Source organism: Rhizoctonia solani, chromosome 5 (assembly GCF_016906535.1).
Source record: "Rhizoctonia solani chromosome 5, complete sequence".
In the NCBI taxonomy this organism is placed as follows: Eukaryota; Fungi; Basidiomycota; class Agaricomycetes; order Cantharellales; family Ceratobasidiaceae; genus Rhizoctonia; species Rhizoctonia solani.
Window position 1 is genome coordinate 861,478 of NC_057374.1, and position 15,793 is coordinate 877,270.

At 47.3% G+C, this 15,793-nt stretch overlaps 5 protein-coding genes across 5 annotated transcripts; 2 read left to right on the forward strand and 3 right to left on the reverse strand.

Moving 5' to 3' along the window:
* Nucleotides 1–1,779: 1,779 nt before the first annotated feature.
* RhiXN_09065 (uncharacterized protein) lies at nt 1,780–3,490 on the forward strand (the record flags this gene model as incomplete). The annotated part of the gene is made up of 8 exons (XM_043328881.1): nt 1,780–1,902; nt 1,970–2,063; nt 2,119–2,220; nt 2,289–2,596; nt 2,650–2,680; nt 2,732–3,013; nt 3,076–3,334; nt 3,394–3,490. The coding sequence occupies 8 exons, from the start codon at nt 1,780–1,782 to the stop codon at nt 3,488–3,490; spliced, it is 1,296 nt and encodes a 431-aa protein (XP_043180327.1).
* A 701-nt stretch (nt 3,491–4,191) lies between these two features.
* RhiXN_09066 (CS domain-containing protein) lies at nt 4,192–6,016 on the reverse strand (the record flags this gene model as incomplete). Its single annotated transcript, XM_043328882.1, has 2 exons — nt 4,192–5,700; nt 5,756–6,016. The coding sequence occupies 2 exons, from the start codon at nt 6,014–6,016 to the stop codon at nt 4,192–4,194; spliced, it is 1,770 nt and encodes a 589-aa protein (XP_043180328.1).
* A 543-nt stretch (nt 6,017–6,559) lies between these two features.
* Nucleotides 6,560–10,262, reverse strand: RhiXN_09067 (Gly-Xaa carboxypeptidase; the record flags this gene model as incomplete). The annotated part of the gene is made up of 15 exons (XM_043328883.1): nt 6,560–6,667; nt 6,722–6,796; nt 6,850–6,972; nt 7,034–7,176; nt 7,235–7,381; nt 7,441–7,496; nt 7,548–7,694; nt 7,755–8,134; nt 8,194–8,330; nt 8,380–8,644; nt 8,712–8,783; nt 8,847–9,083; nt 9,177–9,792; nt 9,853–9,977; nt 10,038–10,262. The coding sequence occupies 15 exons, from the start codon at nt 10,260–10,262 to the stop codon at nt 6,560–6,562; spliced, it is 2,856 nt and encodes a 951-aa protein (XP_043180329.1).
* Nucleotides 10,263–10,657: 395 nt separating this feature from the next.
* RhiXN_09068 (RNA polymerase II-associated protein 3) lies at nt 10,658–12,217 on the forward strand (the record flags this gene model as incomplete). The annotated part of the gene is made up of 6 exons (XM_043328884.1): nt 10,658–10,688; nt 10,770–10,875; nt 10,932–11,053; nt 11,115–11,209; nt 11,269–11,862; nt 11,918–12,217. 6 exons carry the CDS (start codon nt 10,658–10,660, stop codon nt 12,215–12,217), a joined length of 1,248 nt encoding a protein of 415 aa, XP_043180330.1.
* Nucleotides 12,218–13,493: 1,276 nt separating this feature from the next.
* RhiXN_09069 (uncharacterized protein) lies at nt 13,494–15,350 on the reverse strand (the record flags this gene model as incomplete). Its single annotated transcript, XM_043328885.1, has 16 exons — nt 13,494–13,595; nt 13,656–13,703; nt 13,759–13,943; nt 14,006–14,031; nt 14,080–14,093; nt 14,146–14,213; nt 14,269–14,326; nt 14,378–14,449; nt 14,504–14,574; nt 14,636–14,758; nt 14,823–14,834; nt 14,886–14,918; nt 14,974–15,055; nt 15,110–15,134; nt 15,189–15,281; nt 15,331–15,350. The coding sequence occupies 16 exons, from the start codon at nt 15,348–15,350 to the stop codon at nt 13,494–13,496; spliced, it is 1,032 nt and encodes a 343-aa protein (XP_043180331.1).
* Between the last annotated feature and the right edge of the window lie 443 nt (nt 15,351–15,793).

A 15,793-nucleotide genomic window follows, 5' to 3' on the forward strand; every position in this document is an offset into this window, starting at 1 on the left:
TCTTACCTTGAGGAGGTGAGTTGGTTAGTTGGTTTGTGGACCACCAAATCGGAAGCAAATCGGACGCAAAGCACGTGATCGATATGGGGAAGTTATGGGGATAAGACTGATTTGTAAGCGGAGTAAATGTCAACTACACAACCGAGGAACAATGTAGGGAGAGCCCGGCCAACGCTGACATCGAAAAACACGTCCAAGAAGCTGGCCTTCTGGATCAAGAATATGCTTCATGCGATTGCGACAAGAATGCGTGAATGTCCGATCGTGCGGTCCCTTGAGGGCGCCAGGCAAGCGCCGGCTATGTAACTATATTCAGCCGCTTCATTCTCGTGTACAGGCATATCTTATCGCCGGATATCATGGTTTTCTGAGATGATTCAATAGCATCGCTTTGCGTCTTCAACACCTCCCGAGCCTTCTTTGTGCAAATGCAGGTAAACTTCTGAATATATACTACAAACAATGTCAGTTGTAAGCTATGAGTATCCCTTCTTGAGATACATATGATAGCCAATTTTAGATGTTCAGCTGTCTTTATACGACCAATCAACCTGCTTTCCCATTTCTTGATTTGTATTCATAACCTAGGGGCTCCTCGGCAGACTTGCCATAAGTAAACGCTTGCTTCGCGCACTGTCTTGGCGTGCTTATTGAACACAGCCTTCTATGCCTATCTATATCATGCGTCTGCTGTTGTACCTCGCTTGCAAATTTACTCGATCCAGACGCTGTACATCACCAACTACTCTTATATTATTGCCCACCTCCCAACCCTGATGATACCTGACACTCAGCTCCATCCATGGCTACTTGTACTCCAGTTTTGGCTATCGTTTCTCAGGTTCATCGTTTCAATTTACGAAGCTATCGTCCCATGCTATCATATAAATACTATAAGGAACTGGGTTTCTGAAGAAGTGATCGCTCCTCCAGACCATATTGACACAGGAGTTTTTGTTCTACTATCAATTCAGCTAGGTGATCTTCTCTACTAGCCATGCCTTGTGTGCTTGAGTTAACGGTTCCGAATCCATTCGCCAGGGTTATGGGTAACTTTAGCGTTAAATGACTTATATATGTACGTGCGTCGCCTAGTATATGCGAGTTGCTGCCCCTAACTCGAACGCTAGGTCGGTGGTTGATTTCAGGAGAACAAACACATACATTGGATGTGTTGCAACTCAATCTCTGCTATCGGTTATTGCAATCATAATCACTGCGATCTGTGAGTGGGCATACCTGAGTCTGCATTTAACGTTTCACATGTTCAATTTACCTGATACCCTTTGTTAGCTATTCTCACGCAGCGTGGATGGCTACCCCAAAGATATGTCCCTGGTCGATTAGGGAGGAAATATCAGTCCTACGGGGCACCATTATTTTTATTCGCCTTTCCAACGGCGCTGGGTATGTTTTATTCAGTGTGTCTCTTGGTCGTTACCATCCTTCCAGCCATGTTGTATCACCAACACGTCCCATTGAAGCAAACCTGGAAGAGTAATACCAAACAGTTTCTTATGGGAACGATAGGCCCGCATGCTTCCCCTACTCTCAGCTTTACCGGCCAACCGCGCATATCTCGTGTCTCTGCAAGTAATGAATCATATGCTCCTGGAAATATTATTAGTCGTTTTCTTTCTCCTGCTCTATTTCGTCGAGTTAGGCGAGTAAATGATAAGCTACACGCTTTGTGATATGCTAATAGAAATGCTGTTTAGCCCGACAGAGACAAGGGCGTACGCCTTTACTCGAAATTCTTTCGCGCTTGTTTCGATCGGAATGCTCATGTTCCGGGGCATCACAGCACTCCAAAAGGCACAAAACCGGACAGGAGTCAAAATGACCTCAGATAACTGCGACTGGGGTGTTGTTTCTGAGGACCATATTCTGGGATTACTATTGGTTGGTCCTTACAACTATATGTTGGGTTAGATCGACATACATATCAAGTCTGAGAATCAATAATTAGGCAAAACCAAACAACACGGACATGTCGAGAAGTGCTCTATACGTTAAAGTCACAAAGGAAGTTATTCAAGGAAGCGGACAGGAGCGGACACAAGGTGCGGCCGTTGGAGTAATATCAGGAGTTCTTGTTATGTTTACCCATGATCGTAGCCGAATGTGAACCGGAACCGGGATGCCCACCTGAGGACATTCAGTATGTGCAACCATACTACCAGGCCCTTTTCTGTCAATCTTCTGTGTCCCTGAAAGACTGTGAGGATAAGAGCGATACTTATCCCTTCAGTTCGCTCTGGCTAATATAGTCCTATAACTCATTTCAGACCGAAGCTTTGCGAACCTGGTGACGTATCATATCGAGGTTCGTTCTATGACCAATAATTCTATAGTGAATAGAGATATGCCAGATTTTTGGATCTCAAACGAGCAGGACTTCTTTCCTCCTCCCGATCTCAACTCTTCTCAGTTTGAAAGGCGCTGCCGACGCCCATTCGACGGACACGCTGCCTGGTTATATATGCCATCTTGGAGGCTTAATCCAGGGTACCATATTGAGGCAGAAGCCCAGCTTGTAACCAGAAGATTCATTACCTCTTCATTCATCCACGATGTCCTCTTAAACTCGGAGCCAGTACGTCTCTACATCGGGAGAAACAAGGCTGACCTCAGACAGATCATCAACAGGATTATGCTCACATATCTTTGTACCCCATCGGTAAGATTGGAAAGTATATGCGCTGCCTCTGCTTCTGAATTAAGCTTCTAGTTGAATCTGGCACCTCCGCACTATCCAATTATACGTTGGCTACCGCGACGTTGCGCGTAACCTTGAAACCTGCATATGGCTACCTCCGAAACTCGGTAGCGTATCATAATATATATCAGTCCTCCCAAGAGCCAACCAGAAAGAATGAATTATGTACTTTTATTCAAGAATATAGAGAAGGAAGCATGTTTGATGTACTGGGATCGATCGGAGGCCTTTTTGCACTGCTGCAAGCTGCACACGTACTTTTGTTCGGTCGACCTATGCTTTGGGGACTCACTGGTCAGTCTTAATTTGTGTCCAGTACATGTGCAGTTGTTTATCATTGTAACAACAACACGCAGGTGCCAAACTTATTACCCCGTTTGGACTTCTGGGGATATGTAGCTCTCGGGATTTCAAGCGGCGACTACGGGAACGGTATCACCGCGAGCCCACCAGGGAAAACCCTGAGACTCTCCGGGTAGGAGAGTTCTTACGTGACTTTGTAATTGAGCTTGGGCCGGCTGACATTGAACCTGATAATACTGCTGAAACATCGTTAGAAACTGAGCCTCCATTCATGCCGATTCCAGAGCTAAAGGAGTTGCCTGACTTTCAAGGGTGTGTCGCTTCATTTTTATATGCGTCAAAATCCATGCGACTTAATTGGCTAACTACAGGCCGTTACTATTATCAATTGGGACTCGGAAAATACCTATTTTCGAAAAGAGGGAAGAAACTCTGGATTCTTTCAGACAGGCAAATGATGCTGTTTGAAGCGTTGGGATGAAGGTTACTTATGTTCATCGCCGGTGTTTGTAACACAGATAATTTGGTCGTTAATCAAAAGCTTGAGCGAATCAACTTGATAGTGGCTCTTGGTGATCTTCTGCGCAGACACTCCCCATGCACTGCGGTCAATGCGATCTCAATCTTCATGTTGCTGCTACCAATCGGGTATGTACCAGCTCTTCAATCGAGGCTCAGGTAGAAGAGCCCTGGACTTCTCCACTATTCTGGTGGTGAGCAGTTTTGCTTCTTATCAGTATACCTTTGGCATTCATTCAAATTGTTTCATGATTTTGTAGTACTATCAAGCCACGGGGCCAACCTAAATACCTTCCGAACAGAGGAGTCATGTGGATCTTCGGCTCAGTTCATTTATCGCCAATCTCTATCGCGTTGAGGCCGGTCCGTCAGCAAACCAAAGCCCCCCCCCCCGTTTCTGCTTGCCAAAAAGGATAACAGCCAATGTTATCAATACATTGATGGTTAAACTGGCCGCTGGTAATTTGTATATGCCGCAATCGTTGACTAGATATACTAAAATATGCCTAATTTTGTGTAAGTGCACCAAAGCCGGCATTCCGATTTTCATCAAAGTGCGCATACAGCGACCCAACCATTTTAATAGCCTTGCCCCAGGGATACACAAGATTGCGATAGTTTTTCCTTGCCAACTCCGAATCCAAGTCCCTTTACACAATTCCCTTCAATACAATCAATCGCCTTTCGCACAAGCAACAAAACACTCCTTCTTTGAGCATTACAACTCCCAAAAGCGACCCACTCTCCTTGTCTGCAATGCCCAACACACTCTGTTCGGAGAATTGTGACTTGGCCTTTCCGTGTCCCCTGTAGACGTAAACATTTCCCGTGCCATGGGTAGACCCGCTCTCGAAAGCCAAGACCATCTTGTCTTTGTGGTGAAGAACAAAGCGAGTATCTCTTTTGGATGCAAGAACAAACGAAAGTGCCGAGTAGGTCGATTCATGTTCCCAATGTGAAGTAGACCGAGTAAAAAGTAATCCGTCTATATCTCGCCTCACAACCAGTGACGGGGGTCCTGATTTTGGGGATGAAACAGGAGAAGAAAGAAGAGAGACTTCCCTCTGATCCACCTCTACCTTCCCTGTTTGCGCACCAACCCGCATCACCAAGACTCGCTGCCCAACTTGACCCGGGGCATCCAACTCCTCATCTGCATCCGGGTTAGCTAAACTTGGCATGTCGCCTGCCATTTCTGACGTGTATTTTTCGAGAGCTTCCCGAATGTTTGCGAGTTCAGAGGGATCAAGTGTTTCTGGAACTTCTGGCTCGTTACTTGATTGGCTGAATACATGCGACCACCTCGTTTCGGTATGTTTCTTCTCCAGATGGAGTGTAAGAAGCCCGACCTTGGATTCCCGTTCGTCTGGGGTGTGTTCCCAGGTCCAAAGAGAGGCCCCGGAGTCGATCTCAGCCCACCATGGGCATTGAGCATATTTTGGCAGTGGGATAGAAGAAGCAGAGGAGGAGATAATATGTAAAGTTAGGTATGATTTGCTCAGCGTAACTCTGATCGCTGATTTGGGGGTGCTTGAGGGAAGAGGAAACATGACTGTGACCGAATCTTCCGTTTGTGTCCAAGAGTATGCGTGCGGAGGTGGAATAGGAGTAGTTTGGTCATTGGTAGTACTTGCTGTATCAAGATTTTCCCCGGCGCGGGGGATAGGTGCCATTTCGTCTTTAGTGGGCGTTGGTTCTAGGACTTCGGGGGCTGTGGAGGGCCGGAAGGGAGATGGTGATGAAATAATGTACTCTTCAGATGCATGGTCATATTGAATGTCTGCGGGCAGACTCGTTCCTAGTAGGGACCATATCTCCCTAAGGGTACCCGAGCTCAATCGAAGTGCCACAAGTTCATACGTCTGGGCATCCTTGGACGCCGCGTCGGGGATAGGCCCTCGTCTTGTTATGAGTACTTCTAAACCTGTTTCAGTTTGGCGTGTATGTAATAGCCGGCAAGGAATCAAGGTGCCAGATTTATCGGTTAGCTCATATACCTCCTCGGTGCCAGATAGGTAGAGCCTCCCACTCCCGTCCGAGACCAACATACGGTCAGAACTTATCTCCAACGCCACGGGGTACTCCGTTAAATCAGATTTGATGCTCGATACCTCTTGGGGTATCTCAAATATGTTTCGGAATGTAGGCGCAAAATTACCCTTGAGCCGAATTTTCAGTTAAAGACAGACAAAATGGGATGTACTTACAACTCACATCAAACTCAACCGATACAACTCCTCCGCTCTGATCAACGTACAATAGACCATTATTACCCAGTTTCAAGTGGTTATGTTTGATGCGTGCAGAAACTTCGGTGAACGGGATAATTCGTCTTCCAGAAACCGTTGATTGTGTTACCCCAGGTGAAGGAAGCTGGAAACTTTGGACGCAGTCTTTTTGTTCTAGTATTTTCAGTTTGTATCCATCGAATTTAGGGTTCAGAAGGGCATTGTTGGCAGAGAACACGGGTGCCATAAGTTGAATTGAGGATAGTTGTGGTCAAGTGTCAAATCAAGACGATTCATCAAGCGCCGAGCTCTATGAGATCATGTCCACGATCATTGTCAATTGCCATGTGTGGATGGCTGATGATCATTCAGAGTCTCGCCTTCAATATCCTTTCTAAAGTTTTTTCCTACCCTCGTGTTAGTTTACTTTACCAGAACCCTATGGCTGTGAGTTTCACTTGTCAATCGGGTAGAATTATCATCGAACTACAGTACATAGGTTGATCTACGGTCTGAAAGAGTAGTCATATATATGTGGGCCTCCAAAGTCAAACCGACGTTAAAGCAAGAGTAACAAATTGGTGTAAAAGACCTCATTCGCACGATCCGAACTATTGTGTAGGTGTACATAAAAATGTTGAACTAATGACTGAATTTGGGCTTGAAACCGGTCATGGATGGCTGGTCCATCTTTAGACTGAGAAGAGTGCGACATAAGGTAAAATTACTAGAATACAAAAAAGCTGACGGAAAGCGAGAACGAAATCAACCAAAAATTCTCAACAAAAACTTAGCTCAGCTCGCGCTTTCCAAGAGAAGCCAAGAAACGTTCGACAACCGCTTGCCCCTTGCGCAGATTGTTAACCGAAATACGCTCATTTTGTAAATGAGCTTGGTCCTATGTGTCGAATCAAGTTAATACCAATCAAATTATCGGGTTGGTTTGACTTACAGAGCTCTGGCCCATTGGAAGGTGCAGTGCATGACAGCCCAAGGCTTTCTCAAGGAAAGGAACGGATGGAATAGACTGGTTCAGAGTATCAGCACAATTCACAACAGGTCACCAGCTCGTTTACTCACACCACCCTCTCTAATCCTTAGTGGTTCGACCTGCCATTCGTTTCGTACTGCATCCTCTAGCGCACGGAAATAGTCGTCGTCGAGTTCTCCGAGCCACCAGTCTGCGGTGCGGTCAATTTGAACCTGATTAAAGCGCGAAATATTAAGTAATATGAATAACCTCACCCCCACAAGAAATACATACCTTCAAAACATTAGGCGACTGGAGCTCTTCAAATGCGTTGTTCACATGATTGACCAAAGAAGTCGCGATTTCGTCAGTGTCCTGATCTGGGACGATTCGGATGGAGACTTTAGCCTTGACGCTAGAGGGAATAACGGTAGCATCTATTCGCAGTGTATGCGTTAGGTATCATCGAATGCGTACACAAGTCCATAGACGTACTTCCGGGGCCCGAGACATTCAGGCTATGTATACTCAGCGACGGTTCACTCCATCTGGATGCGATGGAGGCAGGGGTGGTCTTGGTAACTTCTGCAATCTTCTCGTAGAGAAGACGTTCCTCCTCGGGCTGAGGGCGGATTTTATCGTCTAAAGAATAAATTAAGAATTAGTACACTCCTAACCAGCATAAGAATTAGTGGACATACAGAACGAGGGAATAAGAACTTTAGATCCACTCGCGAGGGTAGCCAGCACTTTGACCCTGAAACGAAATTTAGTTACATTGAATCGCGAAATTGTGCATAGTACTCACATATCAATCATTGGCTCTACTATTGCTCCACCTTCAACACCAGAATGCACATCAGGGCGCTCACTTGAGATTTCTATCGACGAATGGACGACTCCTCGAAGACCATAAGTAACACAGGGTGTAACGTCGTCGATCCAGAAAGAGTTGCTACAAAAAAGAAAAGATTCAATAACGAGCCAACGCCCAGGTTTCAAGACAGCAACCTACCTGACAAGAATACAATCAATTTCCCCGACGCGATCCTTGACGCTTTCGAATAACCCTTTAAACCCAGCGCTTCCCGCCTCTTCTTCGCCCTCGACCAACATCACGACGTCCACATCCAACATTCGCCTCGACAAAAGACTTGAAACTGCAAATGCTACAGCTAGCGTCGGCCCTTTGTCGTCCGAAACACCACGCCCGTACAGCGCGCCGTTGTGTCCAGATAGTTTGAACGGGTCGGATACCCAGCCAAGTGGGGGAGCAGAGATGACATCGTAGTGGCCGTAGAATAGAATTCTAGGTCTGCGCGGGGCGCCCGGAGCGGGTGGACGACCTCGGAAAGTGGCTACTACTAACGAATTGACATTCTCAGCACTCGAAACCTACAAATACGAGCCGTTAGCAACCCACTTGATGTTGATGATTACGAAAAACTGCATACCAAGTATGAATCGGCCCCCAGTTGACTGAAACACTTTTTCAGCCACACCGCCGCCTGTTTGCAATCTTCCCGAGCACTGCTCACAGAGGGGATCGCGACAAACTTGGACAGGGCGTAGATCAATGCGTTTGAAGGGTCTAAGACCATGCTATGTAAGTCATTGAAAACTGGGTGCAAGGGACTCACCATCAGCGCCCTCTGCCTGCAATTCTTCTTCATATACCAGCCCCAGTACATCCTCTTCGTGGATGTCATCGATAGGTTCACTAGGCCATTCGTCTTTCGAAGTGCCGCGTCTACGTCCCCTTGCACCTCCAACCTCCCATATCTTGACGCTGCTATCCCCAGCGCCAGTGATGAGTACGCCGCTAGAAGCGATGGCAATACTTGATAGTATTATACCAGAGTGGGCATGATACACTGCAGTATGCTGGAAAGTGGAAGACCAGCGCTGGATGTGCGGAGAGGTATGAGCACACACAGTCGCTTTTCGAACAAATCAAGTATAGAACACTTACATGGACATACCCATCCGCTGTGCACGCATACAAATCCTGTCCCAGAACCGAGAGCGAGAGCACATCCACGCCCTAATCAATGCCCCCATTTATCCAAGTTAGGAAATTGTCACCAGCTGTGGTCTGTCTACTTACCTCGGCCGCGACGAGAACTCTAACAAGGGTAACAGTTTCCACGTCCCATACAGCAACTCGCCCGGCTTGTCCACCGGCGAAAATAGTGCCGTCGCGTACGGCCAAGGCCAGAACCGCGCCGCCTACGTCCTCGTCGGTCTCTTCGGCTGATGGTGCTGTTGGATCCAAAGCCATCGGAACTTCACGAGAAAATGTGTGTTGTAGGACTGGATTGTTGTCAGGCGGTAACTCCCACAGCTACATTATGGACCTGTCAATATGTGCATGAAAAGGGAGCTACAGCCAACTTGCCTTGGTTTCCTCGTCCCCGCTGCCTGTCACGAGTCTCACTTGGTCGCCGTTTGCATCCCTAACCAGCGCCATACAGTAAATATATCCATAATGGGCAGAGTTGACGACATGTTCTGGCGGGACGGTAATAATGCGAGGCCCATCCTCGTCCTTTTCTGTCACCTTGGCCCCGTTTACACCATCGCAATTTGTGGGTTTATTGATTTTGGGAGTCGCAATCGGGGTTGAAGGCCGCTGCAATGACAAGTTGGATGCCGTGGTCAATACGGCAGTGCTTGGCCTCTGAGGGGCCGTGGGCCTTCCGGCAGGCTGAGGAAAGCTGTCAAAGAATTTATGCTTTGGAGGAGTGGAGCTCGAAATTGGCGTCTGGGCGCCGGGAGTGTTCTGGCTTGGTGTGCCGTTGTCTAGTCCTGCATTGGAACTGAAGCTCCCGTAAATACTTCCTGCTGGTGAGACGTCACCGACTCCAACCTGACAAGAGGGTGGTTGGAGAGTAGATGGTGACAAGTCGACCCATTGGAGGGAGGTGTTTTGGCAACCGAAGATGAGGCGTTGTTGGGTCGGAGTATGAACGTATGACAAGGAGAAGATGTCACCTGATTCACCGTGTGGGACAATCGTGTATAATGGAGAGAGGGTTTGCGTGCACCATGTCCTGCCAGAGTAATTTAGTTTATGGAGATTATCTTGGGGGGCGGGGGAGATAAGCGCTTACCGCACTGTCGAATCTCCGGATGACGAGAATAGCCATTGTCGCTCTGGAGAGTGGATAAGTGCCAAAACCGAGTCTGTATGGCCCTGGAGCGACGCCGTGTGCGAAAATGTGTGCCTGTCCCACACCTGTTGCGTATGAGACTTGAGATCGATTGGGCCGTTTGATAATTTCAAGGAATGACTCACGTAGATATCCATCCCCTGGCTTCCGCTGTAGATAAATCGCTCATCGGCGGTCAAGCTCAGAACACTCGATTCCTCCTGGCGCAGTGTATGAACGAGTCTTGCGGCTGCGGCTTCAGGAGGCGGTGTGCGTGAAAGGCTAGCTAAACACGCATTAGGAAGGTGAGGGCACGCGTAGTGAATGGTTCGCGTTGGAGGCGTTGGAGGAGGCGTAAGATGAGGAACCATGTCAAAGGCAACAGGAAGAAGAATGAGTGGATGAATTTGATAGGAATGATTTATAGGTACGCACACGAAGGGCCATGGAGCAGCATGATTGACATGTGTGCAGGAGGCGAACAAAGTTACCACCGGATCGATGGGGCGTTCTAGGAATAGATAATCTGTGTTTGTTTTTTCGAGCTTTTATTCAACCGGGGTTCGGTTGCGCCATAGGAGCGTCAGATAACAAAAGTGCGGAGCTAATTAAATTCGACAATGCTCCTACTCGCTTACACCGCTTGGCTGCACACTTGGCCGAGTCACTTGCCCACAAGATCAGGTAACGTGCCGTCAGCGTCGTTACACGTGTTAATACCCTGTCCTCGCCACACGTGATCGCTCGATCGTTACACGTGACCACGATGGCCGCCGCAGAACACAAAGAAAAGGCGCGTACGTGTACCGCCACACGTTTACGGCTCTGCACCCAAACTCATACCGAGAGCTCCTAGGGAAACGCTGCGTTCAAAGCAGGCGACTATCCTGTTGCCATCGGCCACTACACGAGTGCAATTCTCGCGGATGGCACAGACCCGACATTTCCCCTGAATCGAGCCGCGGCGTATCTTAAACTCAACAAGTGAGTATCTCCAATTTTTTATCTCGGCCTTTCTATCAACGGAAGTCGTCATCCAGGAACGAGGATGCGGAACGGGATTGCACACTCGTGCTCAAGCTCCAAGAAAATAATGTAAAGGCCCTATTCAGGCGTGCACAAGCACGAGTAGCCCTTGGAAAGTTACAAGACGCACGAGCAGGTTCGCCGTATTTCTATGACCTCACCTGGAGCTCAGACTTACATATTCATTACGGCCACAGATCTCGTGGCAGCTGCCAAGGCGGAGCCAGGAAATGCTGCCGTCCGTACAGAGTTCACCAAGGTAGAGGCGCTGATATCCGAAGCAGCCAAAAAGGTACATCTATTACGCATCTTTTATCCTACACAAACGAATTATGAAATTTACGTTCAAAGGCCAAAACGGGAAAAGGGACACCAATTTCACTTCCTACACGCGCTCCCGCTACATCCGAGTCGTCGGAGACACCGTACCGACGAAGAGTACCCATTGGTATAGTGGATGATGATGCACCTGAGAAAGGAGAAAACGACGAAGCAGCCAAGTCAAAGGCCACGTCGGCTGTCGCATCGTTGAAGAGTATTTTGAAAAATACATCTCCTTCTCTCTCTGATCACCAAGCCACCACCCCTCCTACAACTCCAAAGGCGGATAATCTCCTCACCCCCGTTTCGACACGGACATTGCCATCTTCGGAAGTTTCCTCACAAAAGAATCCAACTCCCCCTTCGTCAGCTTCGAATCGAAATCCTACTCAACCGTCACCACCCCCTCTGACTAAACCGCCAACTCCGCCTTCCCTTCCCACAACTTCTGCGCCATCTTCCAATGCCCTGACCACGCCATCAGAGCCTCCAACAAAAAAGGACACCGACGAACCACCTCCAGCATTCCCCCTCCAACCAGACTCGACACCTCCCACACTCTTGGGATTCCTACAGAAATGGTCAAATACACGTACAGATGCAGATAGAGCCTCGATTCTTTTCGTAGGTCTACGGCCCTTGGTTTCTCGTTTACCCATTACTGACCCGTGCTTGCTAGACCGTCCCGCCTGTATCTATTCCAACGCTTTTTGGCCCAACCCTCGAGTCACCGCTCCTAGGTACAATACTAAGTGCTCTATCATGGGCACTTGTCTCTGCTCCCAATTTACCTGCGGCCGATATACCTCGGCGAACTCTGGCCTATATGACCGCCCTGGCTCAGGTACCCCGATTCTCGACTCTTGTTCTCTTCCTCGATGCAGCCGAAAAGAAATCTGCCAAGAATGTATGGAATTTGTTAGAGAAGAGTGGATTGGGCGTGGATTTGGAAAAGGAAAAGAAGAAATGGGGGTGTTGAACGGATGCTATGCGTTGGCTACAGGCTAGTAACGTATGTGCTAGTACGCCAAACACAGATAGAGCACAATTGCATGAATTATTACACTGGTACTACATGTCGTGAGCGCGCTATGGGCTACCGGAAGTACTCTTGTATGATATGTGCGCCAAGGCTCATTCATAGTGAGCTGATAGTACTTTAGTCTCTCCGATTCAACTGGTGCAATCCACCATACGGTGACTGCAAGTGCTTATATCGAATTCAGGGTTCCAAGTGCCATGTTGACCATGCCCATCACTTTCTGTACTATCACAGGCTCAGAAGGGAGATCTACTTGTAAAACTCAAGTATTATATGACTGGTTGATTTGCACCTTTTATGCTCCACAATGCTTTTTCGCACACAGACTGTTCGTTTAATAGACTGTTACTACCGGAGGAATTCATGCTGTCAGTAGCACTGATATCCTTCTCCGAATCCGGATTTAAAAGCGACACACAAACTACTAGCATTAAAGGGACATTATTGTGTATTCGAGATTCAAAAAGACTTGAACCCGGTGCTTAGCTAATTATAAGCGGACCTATGTCAATTGAAATACATGCAGTTGTCGACATGTCTCAGCCGGCTCCCCGTACCAATCAATTGACGCCTGTTTTAAGCCAACGAGGACGATTGAGCTAGGAGGATAGCGCTGTGATGTATAAGCCCCAAGTGTGCCACAATTTTACTCAAAGGGACTCTAGCTGTAGGCTGGGGAGTAATTTCCTTCGGTCTGGTGTCGCCAGTTCTGACACCCCAGGAACGCCTATTGCTACCTGTGTTTAAGCACAAATAAGCCGTTCCTTCTCGTAGCGATCTCGGAGATTGAAAATTAAGCACTAGTCAAGTCGATCAGCCGGCCATCAACTGGTCTGGAGGGGTGGTTACTATACTAGTGATTGGATATAATGAGTATAGTGGGTTCCAACTGCTCTGCCGCAAGTCAGGTACAAATAAAGAAAGCGGCTTGTCGCCTGCTCGTTTAGGAGCAAAGCCGGGACCGTAGTTAATCATCGTGACATGATGGCTGTATTGATTGAGTAACCGAGGAACAAGATAAACAAAGCTACAGAGAGGTTGAGCAAACGAGAATTAGAGTAAAGCATGAAGGGGGACGGAGCTAATTGATGGCTGATCTATATATTTATTCTTGTGAATACACCTTATTTATACAATTATTATTGTGTTCGGGAGCCTTGGATCTATCCGAGGCTGCTATTACTCGATACATTATATGTGAGTTTTTCATGGTCTAAGACAAGGGAGAGGGCTGTATGCGCGCTTCGACGTCCCCAGAATCGAGCCTCTTCCCATCACGAAGCTCGTCCAATTCGTAGGCGTCGTTCCGATATCCCTAAACAGCAATGCATTAGTTTTCAGCTTGATCTTCACGGGCTTATATTGCCGGGCTCACTCGGCTCGCAGATACGATTTGTATTGCATCTATTGGATGTTCTAGAGACTGGTCATCAGGAGTTAGTGCGCCAGAGTTGGTGCCACTACTGTGCACCACTCACTAAGCCGACTTTAGCATCCTTGGGTGTTTGGGGCGTCGGAGATAAAGATGTGCGGATCTGATCCTTGACTGCGTTACCAGTACCTCGCCATGCATGAACTGCTTCACTACAGTCTTCAGTGGAAGGTTCTCTTATTGTGTTACGAGTGTTCAGTGTAGTCAAAAGTGATGCCGTGTACAGTTTACCTAACGTTAGATGAGATCAACCTCGCATAAATACTACTGTAAACTAATGCTTCTCCACTCACATAGCGATAATTGGGGTATCAAATGCCTAAGCTCTATGTAAATCATCTACATAGTTACATCCAAACAGACTCACATGCTATTATATGGCTGTTCAGGATGTAAGCCTTGTATTTTATCTGCCTGACTAATACCCACTTACCATAGTTAAGAAAAGGATCAAGTCTGTTGTTGCCCATAGGGTGACTACCAAACCCGTTTGCATAGTATCTACCATCATTACTTAGCTTCAGCCAAGCAACTTTTCACCCCAAAAGCGTCTTACTCCTAATTATTCGATTGATTCTGTGGTCGGTCTTAGGATATCCGGTGCGACGGGTGCACTGGACTTAATCGATCAACAAATTCAGCTTCCTAGAACACTAACAACGTACCAAGAACCAACTAAGAATAATCGCAATCACTCCGTCAGTTACGACTGATGATACCATCCATATGGTAACAGGCTACAGGCTCATCAATGTGCGATTCCAGACTATGCGTCAGTGAGTAATCCTTACCACATTAAGCTCGTGAAAACGTCCAAACTCGTTTAAAATAAGTCCTCCTATAGCACCGACCAGACCAGCAGCTGAATCAAAGCGATGGAGTGAGTCACTTTAACATAACCCGGGGTTGTGCTATACGCTCACCGAATTGAAGCACAATTGTACCCGCGATCAACCAACCTAGCCAAACTCGTCTGGTTAACTTGACTATTCTCCAAACGAAAAATCCTTGTACAGTTGAAGATATCATAACGGTTATGATGGGCTCTGTGTTTGTTGTTACATTAGTGCTCGATAGAATCGGAACTGGAGTGACGAATTGGGAAGTTACCGATGCCGAGGACTGAGGGCAATAGTCAATGAAGTGAAAAATAATGTTTGGTTACTCACTCACGCCAATGAGAATAACGCAGACCCTCTAAATTGCCTATGCACTTATGGTCTAGCACAAGGGATCATTCTCGAATCATCTAAACACCTACCAAATAGAACTATCGTATACCGCCATACCAACCCAATGCCAAAGGCACTATTTAGTGTCTCCAGTACAAGTAACCAAGTGACCTATATGTATATGATTACATGAAGTACTGCACTGTCGAAGTTAAGTAACCCCACCATAGCCTTGACCCACTTCGGGTCCCTGCAAGGAGCACTCAGCATTTGGATAACACGAAGGTTGCTAGCGTCTTGTTACCCCTGAAATGATGTATAGTATTCCACAGCCTGTATGGTTATGATTCCATACAGCCACACATTCACCGCCATCCCTAAGAGCATTGGACCTAATCTGCATTATACTCTCAGCTATCATTCAAGGTTAGCGGAAAGGTTCGTACGTGAACTCGAAACCGGCCATCTCGGACTTCAAACAGCAACTAAGTTGATCTCGAATTCTCGTCGCTCGTCGTTGGAGGGGAAGTCTGTGAGGATGTGGTGACTAAGAGAACCAGTATATAAGAGAAAAATATACATGGATAATTCTAGACTAGCTTGTGGGCGCCATAGGCTGGGTCGATAAGGGTGATTGGCGCCCAAGAGGAAAGACAATTCAACCCGTTGCTTGGTTTTGACGTGCGCCAAGTATGAGTGGTAACTACTGGAAGAGAGAAATGTATTAATAGGAGCTATATGTTAAGCAAAGTTAGTTCGCATACGCTCTCAGTATGGCCAGAATCTGAGGCCGAGGTTCGGTACAGGCCCTCACAACTGGTTGCACTTCTGAAGAGGTAAGCCAATATATGAGGCTACGGAGCGAGGGTGCAGCCTCGCACAGGCAATGCAGCCTTTCAGTTTCCCTAG